The sequence below is a fragment of the Chelmon rostratus genome, chromosome 1 (assembly GCF_017976325.1).
Source record: "Chelmon rostratus isolate fCheRos1 chromosome 1, fCheRos1.pri, whole genome shotgun sequence".
In the NCBI taxonomy this organism is placed as follows: Eukaryota; Metazoa; Chordata; class Actinopteri; order Chaetodontiformes; family Chaetodontidae; genus Chelmon; species Chelmon rostratus.
In genome coordinates, this window is record NC_055658.1 from 8,045,665 (window position 1) to 8,061,176 (window position 15,512).

Here is a 15,512-nt window from a genome sequence, read left to right on the forward strand (position 1 = left end):
TAAAGTCATTATTGGTTTGGTCTTTTCAAGCGGTATGTTGACAATGAGCAAGATATTGGCATACTTATCCTTTGTGGCCCTGATGGCCCTGATATATTCCAACATGGATTTGGATGACATGGGCATGAGGGCAGACAGGAGACAGGACAGGAAGATGACCCTCATGGCTATGCAAAAGTAGAATTTGAGCTTTATGGATCGCAGCACATCTTCGAGTGATTCAGCCAGTAGACGAGCCCTTTGGCTTGTCTTACAAGCCTCCCTGTTTGACACAATACTCATACACTTGTGTGTATGTTGTATTACTAGCGGTACTCCCTCAACATGAGCCTATCTAAGCTCTGCACAATCTGCCTGACGACAGAGCTTATTCTATAAAACAGAACCAGTATAGATCTGGAGCATGGACTGAAGCACTCCATTCACAACCAGCAAGTGTCCCACCGGTCAAGCCATGGCTGATAGTCGGCTGGAGAGCAGCAGAGCGTTTCTCCCTGCAGCCACACAGCCAGCAGATACCATGCTCCATGACACCACTATCAGAGGACGGCAAGCCTCCCTGTTTGTGTTTACAGTGAGATTAGCCACACGTACATCCGAGCAGCCGAGCATGAGGATGGAATGTAAATTTGAACTCAGTATAAATTTATGAATGTGCTAATTCAATTTGAATTGCTTGTTTGCTCTCTCAAACCTCCATGTCTGGGAAATAAGCCCTGCTATATGCCCTGTTTAACTGGCGCATCTAATGTGTTCTTCTCTGTTGTTGTTGCAGGGTTGTTGTTTTTTTTTTTTTTTTCATGAAAAATTCAATCTTTTCCATACTGGAAAATATCATCAACTGGAGAGCCAAGCAGTCTGCATTATCAAACATCAGTGTGATTCATCTGCTGCAGCAACGCAGCAGCTGGCACAGCAACAAGTCCCATGCTCCGTTTCCCACCCTGAGGAGTGATTTCATGTGGTGCATTGTGGGTGGTGAGGTTTTTTAAAAATGGCGGGGGTGGTCTACTACAAAATCTAATGTTAGAAGGAGATCCTGAAGTACCCTTCACCTCCCCATCAGCTATCTCCCAAAGTCACATGGCTTCAGCCCTGGCAGAGCAGAGCGGCAGGTCGGCCTGTGGGAGGAAATCAGGTCTGCGCAACCTTTACCCACAGAGCAACGCCAACTTCCAATTTAACAAACTCGGAAAGCAGGAACACAACCACACAGAGCACAGTGGGCAGGAGCCGTTAGAGTGTCATCTCAGCTGAATTGCCGTTGATTCAAGGATGGATTCTGCAGCAAGTATGTGCTTCCAGTGCCAGAATATAAAGCATGCACCCAGCTTAATAGCGCATATGCATTATTTGATGGAAATGAAGGCTCACTGGAATGATCTCCAAAGGGTACAGCCTGAGCGTAGGAGGAAGTCCACCTCCAGAGCAAAGCTAAACTGAGAGAGGACAGGAAGGGGAGAAATAAATAGTCGTTATGCATTTCTTAAAGAATTCAAAGTACACTATTGCAGCTCTGTAAACACGGCTGAATAGATATTTCCGTGTGTTCTGTATGGCTACAATTTCAGAAATCCCAAAACAGCTGGAAATATTGTCCTCTTGCGAGAATGGTAGTAGATATCTCCAATCTCCAATGAAGCACTTGCGTAGGTTAAGTTCCTTACTGATCCTCCCAAATTTCGCCAGCTTGTCTGTGTCTCAAATGCAGACTCCACTTTTCCGGCCACATGACTATTGCCACCTCAACTTGTTCATACCACAGTGAAGGGCTACGGTGTCATGAGAATTTGTGTTCAGAAGGATTTGATAGATCTGTTCTCGCCTTTGAGTCCAGGTAAAAAGGACGCATTAAATACACAATTAATAATTCACCTTTCTACCCCAGTCAGTGTAGCACCATCACTGCAGAACTCATCTTACAGAAGAAAGGTCTCAAGTTCAATCCCTTTACCTGCCAGTGAGTCAAAACAGTACTATGTTTGGTGGAGGTGACCTCCAGCATCGCGGTGAACCCTTCTTGCTTTCTCTGGGTTACAGCATCCTCTAACTTCCCTGAGTGTGAATGTGAGGTACTTGAAACAGACAGTATATCAGGTTTTAGCATTCATTTACACCTTGGAGATCAGCGCTCTATTTTTATGTGCCTGTGGAGGCGCCGGGCGGAACACTACATAGTCTGCAGGTGTCATCTGGGTAACCGTTTTATCTCGCAGTCAGCCGCTGCCTGAAGTGAACAGGCCACCTGAAAACCCGAAGAAGTAACTCTTTCAAGAAGGCACAGAGGAGAGGGGAGGAGAGGAAGTCTATTTTAAAGGAATGCCGAAGAGAAAGCCGAGAGTTTAAAAGCCTTGACAAGGTAAACAGAGAATAATCAGACTTCTAATTAAAGGTGGTCTCAGGCGAGCTGGCCAGCTGACCCGGGTAGGAAAGTGACATTTAGGGATAAAAAGAAAAAAGAAAAAAAAACACACGTAGCCGGGAAGATTTAATGAGCGAGAGTCTCTCCAGTTCCCTCTCCCTGTAGGGAGTGACCTTTCCGACTCCCCGGTGACATTGTTCCCTCCAGATTTATTGGGCCTCTCCCTCAGCTGCACTGGAATAAAGAGAAGAGTTGCCTCACCATCCAGACGCTGACCTTTAATTTGACACAGGCGGGGACAAGCACGACGCACAAAGCCCGACCGACCAGCAGCATCAAATAGAAAACTGGACCCAGCAGTGGCAGAAATAAGTTGAAAGCCCAAGGCCTTGTAATGGCGCCTTTGTTGACTCCATTTCCACCTGATGCCTCGTGTGCAAGATAAATGTGTGTGAGATGAATGTCATAGTGGCAGTTGCAAGAAAAGTGGGTATTCATAGCCAGGCACGTAGAGGCATCAAAGGGAGCAGCAGAACAGGAAGCGATTGCTGCGATGACACTGAAAGGTCTCCCGCTAGCTAGCAGCCCGCTATTGTCTTTGAATGTTTATCAGAGGTATACGTCACCCTGCCTCATTTTACATGGAAGTGACAAGTCTTTAAGTGATATTCTGGGAAATACGCATATTTGCTTAGTTAGATGAGAACAATGACACGACTTTCATGAATGCTAAATGTGAAGTAGCCAGTTAGCTTAGCCTAATGCAAAGACAGTAAAATGGAGAAACAGCTAGCCTGGCTCCGTGCAAAGGGCAAAAATACACCTACCAGCGATCTCACAGCAAAATAACAACTCGTTCACTGATCAGACAACTCAGACACAACCTGTTCTTTAATGAGCTTTAAAGGTGCTGGCAGGCGTCTTTTTTAATAGACATGAAGAGGCTAGTTTCTAATGAGTGCCATCAACCGTTTCATCTAAATCTGTTCAAGATAGCAATAAGCATATTACCCAAAATATTATACTACCACATTGGTCATATAGAAAATGTTTTTTTATTTAAGAAATGCCATTTCAAAAAGTGCTTTTTATGACATTAAGGAACTAGATATTTACATATTCACAAGAGCAGGTAATCATTTTGAGTGGACATACCAATGTAACAGTAGTGTAACAGTCAGAGGTGTTTAGTTCGCCCACTTTAAACTACAAGAGTTTCTGATGTCTTGTGTAACATGCTGCTGTTTTTGCTGCTTAGAGGGACGGAAGAAAAGCAGTCAAAATAGTCCCACAGCATCTTTATTGTAGAAACAAACCAGAGACAAACTCATCTGTCAGTCAGTTAAGAATTGCAGCTGCCACATAATGTCATGATGAAGAGTTGAAAAGGACAAGAAGACAGTGTGAAAAATGCAAACTGCAAGATAAAGTCCTCGTGATCACTTCAAGAGCCTGACAGGAGAGTATGTGACTTATAGATGAGCAACTGAAAGTGCTTCATGTTCACATTTCAGGAGAGAAAACACTCCGAGGATGAGAACCATCTTATCCTGGACTATCAGTATCCTAGTATCACTTTTTCCAACAGTGCCACTCTTATTGTGTTTTATGTATTCAACATATATTTTTCCAAAAAACAAGTGTTGGCAAACAGTTGTCTTGTAATCAACGCTGACGTATATTCAGGTCGGAGGAACTTGTGTGTGTCAGGTTATGTGTCAGGTTATGTGAGGGGTCATTGGTCAAGCACTCATACAGTTATCACAGGAAAAAATATTTGGGGATGCATGACGTCACCCAAAGCCTCGGTGAAAGTGATGCATTTTAATCTGCTGGGACACTATGACTATTTTTCAGTGGCAGTCCTCCTCTGTCTGCCTCACCAGGCAAAGCAAGGTCATATCAGCACTTCTCAAACACTTGTAAATGTTCTAGTGTGGGAGAGACCTAAATGGACAACGTTACAATAAGCAGTAAACAATAATGATTTAGTAATAATGAGGCTAACCCAGTGCAGTCCCATTGCCATGCTGAGACAACACAGTTGATTCATGCAAAAGAAATCTCCACAGCAAAAGATGATGTGGTCACTGGCAGGGTGGCAATGCAGCAAAAAACCCTCAGTAGCACTAGGTGTGTGTGTGTGTGTGTGTGTGTGTGTGCACGCTCTCAAAGACCATTCTGTTCTGAAGGAGATTAAAGGTTCATACAGTTACTATTATCTAAAGACATTTCACAAGGGTCCTTTATATCTCCACCATCACATTCAGCACATTCAGCAAGCTCCTATCACCAATCTGATGCTACAGATCCTGAAGAAAAAAATCTATTTCTGACACAACAATAACGACAATTGTGCTGAGGCTACCAAACATCTGCAGAAACACTTTGACATAGTGGCTACAGAAAGAAACTTTTAAAGCTACTGGTGAGAGAAAACAGTGTGGCTGTTTTACCTTTCTGCTATGTTTGCAACAAAGAGATCAAGAACTGGGTAATTAACTAATCTCTGTTCAGCAAACACATTAACAGTTTTGCCGATCATTGAACTGAATGTATTATTTAACAACAATATTTATTTATTTCTACAAAAGCCATTTGTTAATGTATATTTAATCATGCCAGTGAACAACACTGTGATTTAGTTGCATGGCTTTCTTTTCTCCAGAATCAGAGGGTGGGAAAGACAGGGAGAGAAAACACAGGGAAAGAAAACACAACTGCACACATAAAATCATACAGCCACTTTTATTATACCAAAATCAGATGGTTGTGCTTGTCTGAACCCTTCATCTGGCCCAGGGGCAGTGATACAATAAGGTCACAACCACTGTATCCAGTCCAACTCTCAATAGTTCAGTTGCACAGCTTGCACAGTCTGTAATATTGTAATCGTAAAAAAAAAAAAAAAAAAAAGTTTATTGCCTTACAGACATTATCTTCTGTCTATATACAGTTTTCACCTCTATAAGCTCAAGTACATATCTCATGACAAAATATCCACTCAATCCACAACCAGCAATATGGGCATTTCAGTTACATTGATTCCCAAAAAGTTGGCCATGTGACGTTTTGTGAAACATAAATAAAACAGAATGTGATCATTTGCTAATCCATCTTGACATAAACTCAATTGAAAACACTACAAAGACAACATATTTAATGTTGTACCTCATCAGCTTCATGGTTTTTGTAAATATCTGAGATGAAAATGCTAAGGGAACCATTCCCCCTCATTGTGTGGTAGTTGTATGTCCTTCCACACATGTGAAGATAAGTCTCATCTTTGCAAGTCCAAAAGCAGTTTGGTGGCACACCAGTGCCTTATCAAATAAGAAATACCCCTCATTTACGCATATAACTGATTTTGATCTCGCTTTTCTATTTTAAAACATCAGGAAAATATGGTTTCTGGGACACAGAGATGTGGACAGACAAGGTAGGATCTTACCCGCTATGTCCCTCATTACCTGTTGTTATTGTTGTTGTTGTCATTGTGTGGGTGTGGGTCTGGGAATCTCAGTTTGTAAGACTAATCAGAAATCGCTCAGTAGAAAAGCATCAGCTAGGTGTTTAAAAAGTAAACATAGCAGTTTGTTGATTTCCTGTTTGCAACTTGCAAGCACATTAATTCAGAGTGTTGCTCAAATATTTGTGTCATGAGTGTATGTTACACAGATTTAATACTGCAGAGCCAATCACGTACTGGAGCTTTATACAGCCTTGCACAAGCTATTATGCCATTCAGATGATACTCTCATCTGGATTATTTTTGCAGAAAGGGACACATCAGCAGCCGACAGAGTGAACACATTGGCTGCAACGTGGAGTAACTCTGCACCTCGATCATGCACCAACATCCTGCCGACCACAGTAAAGTACTCTCTCAGAATATGGTATACTTCATTAGGTTTATTTTGGACTCAAATAAAATGTAGTGAGCCCATAGACATCACCTCATAATGACAGCACTGATGCTTTGACAATAGCCGGTTTGTTTGTTTATTTGGACATCTGTTGGGCTCAATGTAATTGTGGTGGTGTGTTTTACACAGCTTGTCTGAAAATTTCATGTAAAAGCTTTCCTTGGTTTTGGTAGAATTGTTAGGCACCTCACAGTTCTTCCATTTCTTCCATTCCTATTTTATTTCTTAACTTCCGGTCAGTGCTGCTGGTTATAGTAAATACAAGTAAAAACTGAAGAGTTCATGACCTGAAACCTCCACACCACTGCAGCAGATTAAAAAAGTTTCCACTTTGTTTTGGATGAAGAAAAATTGTATTGATGCATTTTCAACAGTCAATCTTGAACAACTTGTAATATCATATTGTAATAAACACATTACGTACACACCATCACATTCTGACCAGTCGCAATGGCTGTATTATAACCGTAGCATAGCTGATCTAATTAGCACCAGTATGTAAGTAACAGTCAATGTAACAGATCTAGTGTAATTCACTGCTCAGTAAGTACCACTCCCCTCACTTAGTGCGAGTAAACTGTCAAGCTCTCTGTTCTCGCATGACACGTATTGCAGTTTACAGAGTCTTTGATTTCAGACCAATGTAAACAAAACGTTTTGCTGTGCATGTGCACAGTCATGAAGATTTTCTTTCACATCACAGCACACCATACAGCTGCTTCTCTCACGTCCTTATTTACAGTATATATGACTGATGTCGGTGGAGCAGGGGGCCTAAGTCTTGGAGGGCTTGCCTGTACTCACAGAATGTAGAGTTACAGTGCATAACTAGCGTTCCATTTCAGTTGGGCTTAGCCCTCTAAGAGCTCACACTATTGATGTTGTCAGTGCTCACAGTGACACCAAGCTCCACAAGCAGATAACGTACAGCAGTTCACAACTTCGTAATCACAAAGCATAATACGACAAGCAGCTGTGCCATGGATAACACCAAGTCACTCCCTCCACACAGTAGTGCCACCACCAAAATGTTGTGCATGTGCGTAAAAGCACCAGATCTGACAATGTTTAAACGTGTAAAACTGAGGGAGCTCTCAGGCACAACACGCAGGTAGAAATGGATGAAGTGGCACAGAGAAGACAAATACGCTGCTGCGCAGATGTCTACCACTGTCATCCAGCTGTGGTGGGCTGTGGATGAGGATAAGGTGTTCGTGTAGCGGGCCCTGACGCGCCGCAGACGCTGCGCTCTCGCCGCACTGTAGCTTGTGTGATTATCGCACAGCCAGTGAGACAGACGCTGCTGTGGCAGAGCCACGCCTTGTGAGCGCCCTCTGTAATGAACAAACAGCTGCTGCGTCTGCCTGATTTTCGCTGTGCGCTCAAAGTACTGAGACAAAGCGCACACTGGGCTCAGTGAGACGCTTCTGTCTTGTTTCTGTGAGGCGGGGGGAAGAAACTCTTGAAGGAAATAATTCTGCACTGACAGGACTTTGGTAGGACTTTAGGTGTAAATGAGGGATTGGCTGTAAAATTGCTGCATTCCCGTCCTCTTTAATAGAGAGGCCGGACTCTGAGACAAACAGCGCACATATCATTCACTCCCTTAGCCAACATGTGGCTATGGGACCACTGCAATACCATGAAATAGAGGGTCATGCTGTTCAGCTGTGACTGTGAATCCCTGAGCCATGGGAGCTGCCATGGTTTCGCTGCCAGCAGCTGCACCATGGTCAAGAACCAAGAGGTGCTGGTGGATTCTGGTGCCACCAGAATGACCACTAGGTCTTCCTTCTGAATGCAACAAATCCAAAACTGGGGGAAGGACGTAAAGGAGGGCTCTGTGGATGCTGGACTCCTGGTGGAAGGTTGTCTCTTGCATTCAGGGAGAACCATAGTGAACATTGTCGATTCTCTTGTGAGGCGAATATATCCATCTTCACCTTCCCAAACCTGCTTGAGACTCGGTTTCCACTTCTGTGGGTGGGACCACCATGAGACAACAAGTGCGCAGCATGCAACACGGCAATGCACAGTCGCCAACGCCACCCGAATTCTCTCATTTTCCCGCACCAGTCAAGACCTGCACACCTGCCCCAGATGGAGTTTGATGTGTTTGCCGAATCGTACGCGACAAAGCCGCTAACTGGCCGCCACCAGCACTCAGGATCAGCTCCCACACAGTGGATAAGCTAAATGCTACACATGACCAAGCTTTTTTAACACAACCTCTAATCCCACAAATTAATGTAGTATGAAATGCTGCTGGCTTTTGAAGTATCACTCAGTTAGTACTGTAGTAAGCAGGTTAGCCGGACGTGCTAATTTTATGTTAAAGCAGACAAATGAATTTGGATTTGGAGAAGGTAAAAAGAAAGAATCACCGTCCTAACTCAGAGAATCACTCTTACTACAGCCCCATGCACGCCGCTTCAGCATGCTGAGAAATCCAAAGTTTGACAGGCCTACTGTGCCTTGTGACAGTTACTAACCTAGAAAATCTCTGTCTGGAGGAGACATTTAGTGAACTGTCGTTGTCAAGTCACGGTGTGGCTCACATTTTCATATAAAATAATGCATGATACATGTATTAAAACACAAAGTAGAAGAATATTCATTGTAAAGAGAGTGTAACTGGGGAAGCTGTTAATTACAGTCATAAGGTTTACAGAATGTGCGATCAATGACGTCTTCACCTGACGTCTGATGGCCTGGGCTTTGAGCAGACCTGCCTGACACAGACCTGTCTGACACAGACATCAATGAGGTCGGCCTTCTGAGGATGAGCTTACGCATAATAATTAATCTTTTTTGACATCATCTTCCTCAGTGTCACTTAGCAACCATCCATCTGCATTAACGAGACCACAAAAGAGGCCTGTCTCGCACTGTCTGGGGTGGGACTCTCACTGATTACAATGCAAATGCCTCCATGTTGAAGTGAAATGTAGTGGGGGCTAAAGCCACTGAAACATATTGATTCAATTTATCACATTTTCAGCCCAAATGTAAAGAGGAGTATACTGTTTATAATTCATCTATGAAGGGAGAAAAGCTTTTCACTTTTCTGAAATGATTGCAGTTTTGGTGTCATCTGTAATTGTTTGTACTGTAATGATCACTCACTGGGGGTCTGAGTTTATCTGACCTTATCTTACCTTTAGTCTTATTCATCATAACCCCAGAGTTGAGAACAAAGAGGAAAAAAAGGCATCATCATCTTCTCACCCTTTTCATTACATCATTTTGGGTGCCTGCCTCTGTGTAACAACTATGTTTAGTAAGGGGAATTCATTTGTTTTTAGTCTTGTGTTTTCAAATCCATTTTCTGGAGAGAAAATTAAGGTGAAGGGGGGATTTGAATAATTGTGATTAAATGGTGATGAGCTTGATCAGCTCCACCAATCACCTGACTAGATCAAGACACAAGCAATAGCAACCTTTTAAAGACTCAAATGTCCAAAAGTCAGCTCAGAACACAACATACGCAACATAAATGTAGTAATCAGACTAGTCTGTTCTGCCTCACTAACAGACATGACAAATGCTGAACTGACTGAAGCAACCACATTTTAAACTACTGCTTGCTTTCTCTCTTTCTCTCTCTCTCTCTCTCTCTCTCTCACACACACACACACACACACACAAGCACAGTGCAAGGTGCACAGAGTCAAGCCTAACAGCAGTAATCCACAGACGTAAAGAGAGACCAAACTGCCTCTCAGCTGACAACAGGAAATTGCAAATGGCAATGTGTTCAGGTAAAAGACTGTGACTGAGTTGTTCACCATGTTTACTCCTGGAAAATTGGGGAATAACAGGCTGTCATATGGGGCGACACATCTGCCTTTGTTAAAGAAATTACTTTGTTCTTCACCCAGCTCTCTGATGCTCGGCCTCCTGCACAAATTGTCCATTTGGTGAGTCCAGACTGAATGAAACTGCGTATTTGGCATGTTGCTCTACCGAAGCACAAAGAGCCGGGCAGATAGGAATCCAATTATCCAAGGCAAATAACGGATGTCTCATTTAAGATGTGCGGCTGTTGCGACAGCGATGGCAGTGCCACAATTTTCCTGAAGCCAGCGTCAATCAACTGCATCATCTGCTGCCCGACACTAACTCATCTATAGCCATATACTACAAGATGTCATGCATTGAGATGTCATAATAAATCTTTTGAAAGCATGGGAAACATGGTTGTCAAAGATAGAATATTTACTCACATGTAGCGTAGGTGTGGGTTCTGAGCGAAAGCTCGAGGTTGGATCGACTTCAGGTTGCAATTCATGATGGTTCTGAAATGATAAAATACAGATGAAAGTGTGAAGGAACCGTCTAAACAAAGACATCTCCGTTCCTGCGTGGGCACATACAAACACTTGCACACATTATCACAGTGTTATGATCATGCAACCGCAGGAAGGCCATTTTGAATTGTTTTTTTCCCACTTTCCACTCCTCGTGGTGCATTTCATTGTGCTCCTGTCTGTCTGTTCCTCATCTTGTTTTTTTCCCATTATTTTGGTCTGCTCAGTAGAAGCCTCACAAGATTTCACTGCTTTGTTATTGCATCTAAGTTAGTTTCATTGTTCTGTCTCTTCCAGTTTGAAAATGTTTTGTCACTTGAATAAAAGGGCAAAAAAATAAAACTTTTAAATACACAAAATGGTGCACTGGTCCATTTCAAGACATTTTTCAGGCTCTGCTCAGCAGCCCACTGGAACAAATCAGAATAGTTATTTGTCTATTCCAATTATGTGTTCACCCTGCAGAGCTGACACTGAAATGGAAATTCAGCTTGAACCACCATTTGATGAAAGATTTGTGAACTTGAGTGCGAGTGAAACCTCTGATAGAGCGTTCTAACACATTTCCTCATTGTGTTAACTTGTATGGAGTAAAAAAAAAAACAACCTGAAATTAAACTATTCCTCATTTTTGCTGGGGACCCTGTGGATTCCTCTCAAGGAGTCCTGGGATTCCCAGAACACCGTTCTGGGCTACAATGGTAATGACTTTTAATCTTGTAATCACAGCAAAGTCATTGACATCATCACAGCGCGCTGATTATATCCAGCTGTTGGTGCCAATTACCTTCTAGACAGCTGATCACACTACTATGGTATTTGACTGGGACACAGCTTTTCGTCACCCAAAAGTTCCCAAGAGGGGGCATCTGGTGCCCCCAAGTGTCCTTCACAGGTTTTCTGGGTCCCTCGGGTACCCTATGACAGGCTGACCCAGAAAAATAATAATAATAATTTCACTATCATTTCACTCTCTAGAAATTAGCAGAACCGTGCACAAGGACAGCTGTTTTGTTTGATTCGATTATTATCCCCCCCAGCAGTGATGACAAACGTAATTACAATTATATTGAACATCTCTGTGAACAGCAGTGTTTTGATGTTTGCTGCATTCAATGGAAGATTTTCAACAAGCTGGAGCCTGCACTTCAACATGTTTGCTTAAAGGACACAAATCTTTGTGACATTTAGTTTTCTGAACCACATAAAGAACCAAGTGAAACATTTTTCTCACTTGAAGGGTGCTTTTGAAATATCTTGAAAACCTGCTAATCCTTCCATCCTTAAACATATAATAATCACATATCTGCCAAATAAAAAAGGGATAAAAGATGAGATAAAATTCTGGTCAAACATGCAATGACAGAGTGTAAGTGCCTAAAATAAAAGCACATATTTTAGCACAATGAGGCACTAAAATAACAGGAAAAGTCTGGTTAGAGTCTATGTAATACCATACCATACTGGTCTATGTATTCTTATCGTCAAAATATTGTCAAAATATCCCATCAGAGATTAGACAGTGGCGCAGAATTGGTTCTCCTAACTAGCATTCCTGTGATACATCTTATTCTTCTGTGTCACACAGCCCCATCGTTGTCCAACAACGATTAAAAATACATCAGTGAGCCACACTGTTGCACTGGGCGACACGTTCCTTCATTACCATGAACACACGCCGCAGTTTATTTTGACTCAATTCCACATACACTGTCCTGCTGCTGTGAATATGACGTGAGTGCCACAGATGAAGTCAGACAGTATATGATGCTCTCTTAGTTTTGATCTTTTATGGGATTTGTTGCAGAGAAAAATATACAATATAGCCAGCCTTAGCTTGTATGCTAACTGAATACTGAAACTACTGCACATGTTCAAACAGATTTATATCGGTTAGATTGCTGAGGACAGCTCTAATCAAAAAAACAAGTTTGTAGTCTATTGTTAGTGTTTCTCTAGCGAGAGTTTGATATTTGATAAATGGTAAGTGGACATTAAAATATGTGCACAGAAACGCCGGGAGAATATAACAACAAACAGCTGAGGAATGAGGGATTCCTACTCTGGAGATGTACTGTACAGTTACACAACATCTATTTAAAATGGATCGTTGCATATTCCTTTTTTCATTGTATTCAAAAAAAGGTGAATGAGGTAAAATGTAAAATGTGAGGTATCCTCGAATAACTTTTTTCTCTCTCATCCCTCCACACTGCTAACAGCCCCACAAGGCAGCATCACACAAGGTAACAGCCTTCCCCGGGAAGGCCCGACTCCAGCCGGGGAGGAGCCGGCGTCCCCAGACAAGGCAGCAGGAGAGCAGCGGTGGTAATGAGAAAAATGCTAATTTAGTGGTGGAGATATTGCACTTGGCCTCCCTGATGAGGGATCAAGGGGATCAAGGGAGAGGCCAGCTCTGACTTTGGAGGGCAAAGGAGAGTACGGTTCTCTGCAGAGAGAAAAAAATGAAGAGGAAGAAGGAGGCAGCAACTGAGGGCGGAGTGGTGGTGCGAGAGGAATGTAAAGGATGTGGCCTCATAATGCAGGGTAGCAAAGCAGGAAAAGAGTGGAACATTGCTTTGAGAAGGAAAGAGAGGAGAATTAAAAAAAAAAAAAACTTAACACAACAGCAGGGGCCCCTAATTCAATTTTCCCTGCTGCTTTTTGGCATTATTTGATCAGTGGCTGAGCAAAGCGAAGGGGATGTTCCACTGGCGTGGGACTGTCGAGAATTAAAAGCTTGTTTAAATATCAGCTTGTGTTAGGATCAGAAACACACCCTTCACTCCCTCTTCTCTGCACACACGCCTCTAACACCTTGTCACCTCCTCTGAGAATTAGTCGGGATTGTGTCACATTCAGAGAAGTATCGGGCATCGAATCCCGATGCGTCGCTAGTGATGCTGTAGCTGCAGCCACTTGCGCTCTGAGCTGAATTACTTGCTCTCATCTCTGGGAGAAAAGCGTTGGCCGCTCTGCAGCGAGCAGGCGGGCGAGCTGATGGAGCATTGGGATTAACAGCGGTACAGGTTCCACTGTCCTTGTCCAGACCTGCAGCACAGTAGGGCTGAAATACAGTGAAGTGTCTGTCACTTGTCTCCCATCGCCGCCCTCCAGATAACAGCATCAACACTCACAGTCTCTGTAGTCCAGTGTAGAGCTCCATATCGACGTCTCTCAGAGTCTGCAGTCCTGTCCAGTTCTCTATGTGTCTGTAAACAGAAAGAAAGAGAATAGTAAATGAGAGGCTCCTGTTCATCCGAGGAGAAAGGAAAACAAACCAGGAGATATGACGGGAAGAAAGGTCTTTTTTTCAGTCCCAAGCTGCAAAATAGTGGAATGTGTGTTGTCAAAGTTTTTGAATCCATATTCATTTAAATTGCAATTATTGGAACAGTTCTGACAGAGCGCTCTCTGCTGCCCTCTGATAGATTTAATTGCCAAGAGGCAGCTTCTGAAGCTTAATCTATGTGAGGGGAAGTGTGAGAGGGACCGACCAAATAAATAGTTCAGATGACTTTACTTGTACTAATACTATCACCAGACTCCCAGGGAAAACTCTGTCTGTGTGGTGGCATAAAAGACGTTAAGCTGGCACCTTTAAATTAGCTTTAGGAAAAAGAGCATTTGTAAATTATTTGTTTGTTATGGTTTGGAAATGAAATAGGCAACACACATAGGGCACGCTGGTTTCAATTAAGCCAGGGAAATGAGGGACTCTTGCAGAGGACATGGCAAAGGCTTTATTACTTTGTTCTGGAAAGAGCAAAATATGATTAAACGCTAAGGGGACTTTATACTAAATGTCAAATTTCAAATCAATGCCAACACAACAATCAGTGAGACACACGGAGAGGTTTTTTAAATGGCAGCATGACAGCTGATTGGCAGTTCACTGTGTCAAAATTTACATGTACAAATACGGTTTAGACATATATAGACTCATAAATACATACCATCCCTATCCATGCACACAGAAACACATACTAAAGTTGCAGCCGAAGCCTTAATTTTGAACTGTGCTTACATTTCTTGTTCAGCATGAGTTCTGGGATCACATAGCAGTTTGTATTTTATGACAACAGCAGGAAAATAATATTCCCCGCAATTGGTTTTAGCAAAACTCGTGTTCCTGTAGCATGTCTTTTGGCTCTTGTGCATCTGGTGAACAATGACGAGGCAGCATCTGAGACATTGTATTTATGTGAGCACTGCGCTCCGGGGTGCATCACCTGCTTTGGTGGAGAGGAGGATACAGGTCCGCTAAATGTAACCATCACCACCATGCATAGCTTTATTGTTGGCCACTGGGCTGCCATTTTTTTTTTATGAAGTCTGGCAGGTGGGAGCAGTTAGCAGTGAGAGTGATGCTTTTTCAAGATGTTTGTCCTGTAAATGAGTTTTTAAAATTCTGGCTTCATCCAGAATACCAGCAGTTCTGTGCGCATGTGTGTGTGTCTGTGTGTGTGTGAGTTTCTGTCAGCCAGACCACAAAACTGCAATGTGGAAAATAATGGCAGTTCTACTCCAGTCCATTGGGTGGCGCCAATGCACCTGAAACTGTCTAATGACTACCAATAGCGCCAGAAGATAAGCAACTTGTCACACTCTACCAGTTTAGTTACAACAATTGCTAGTTAGCAGTAACAGCTAGCTAGCTAGCTAGCTAACACATTTCATGTTGCTCTCTCGCTCAGACGGATCATTTAATGGTCAGATTGGTCAGGGATCAGATAAATTCACAGCTGAACAGCTAATTTCAGTATAATTTCAGTGGCACTGATTATCACATGTGACAGACCCCATAGAGACGTTTTCAGCATCTACAGTAGCCACGATGCATCTATCAGTCACTTCTTTGCAGATGCAATCGTTCGTACTATCACTGTGAGGCCACTAAAAGCTGACCACCAC

At 42.8% G+C, this 15,512-nt stretch overlaps 1 protein-coding gene across 2 annotated transcripts in view; it reads right to left on the reverse strand.

Moving 5' to 3' along the window:
* ntrk3b (neurotrophic tyrosine kinase, receptor, type 3b) overlaps positions 1-15,512 on the reverse strand; it is a 167,829-nt gene that overhangs the window by 124,044 nt on the left and 28,273 nt on the right. For both annotated transcript variants that reach the window (XM_041935829.1, XM_041935819.1), the window contains exons 2-3: positions 13,736-13,810; positions 10,515-10,586 (exon numbers count right to left, since the gene is read on the reverse strand). In XM_041935829.1, the coding sequence (XP_041791763.1) occupies positions 10,515-10,586; positions 13,736-13,810 (147 nt within the window). The remainder of the gene's footprint in view (positions 1-10,514; positions 10,587-13,735; positions 13,811-15,512) is intronic.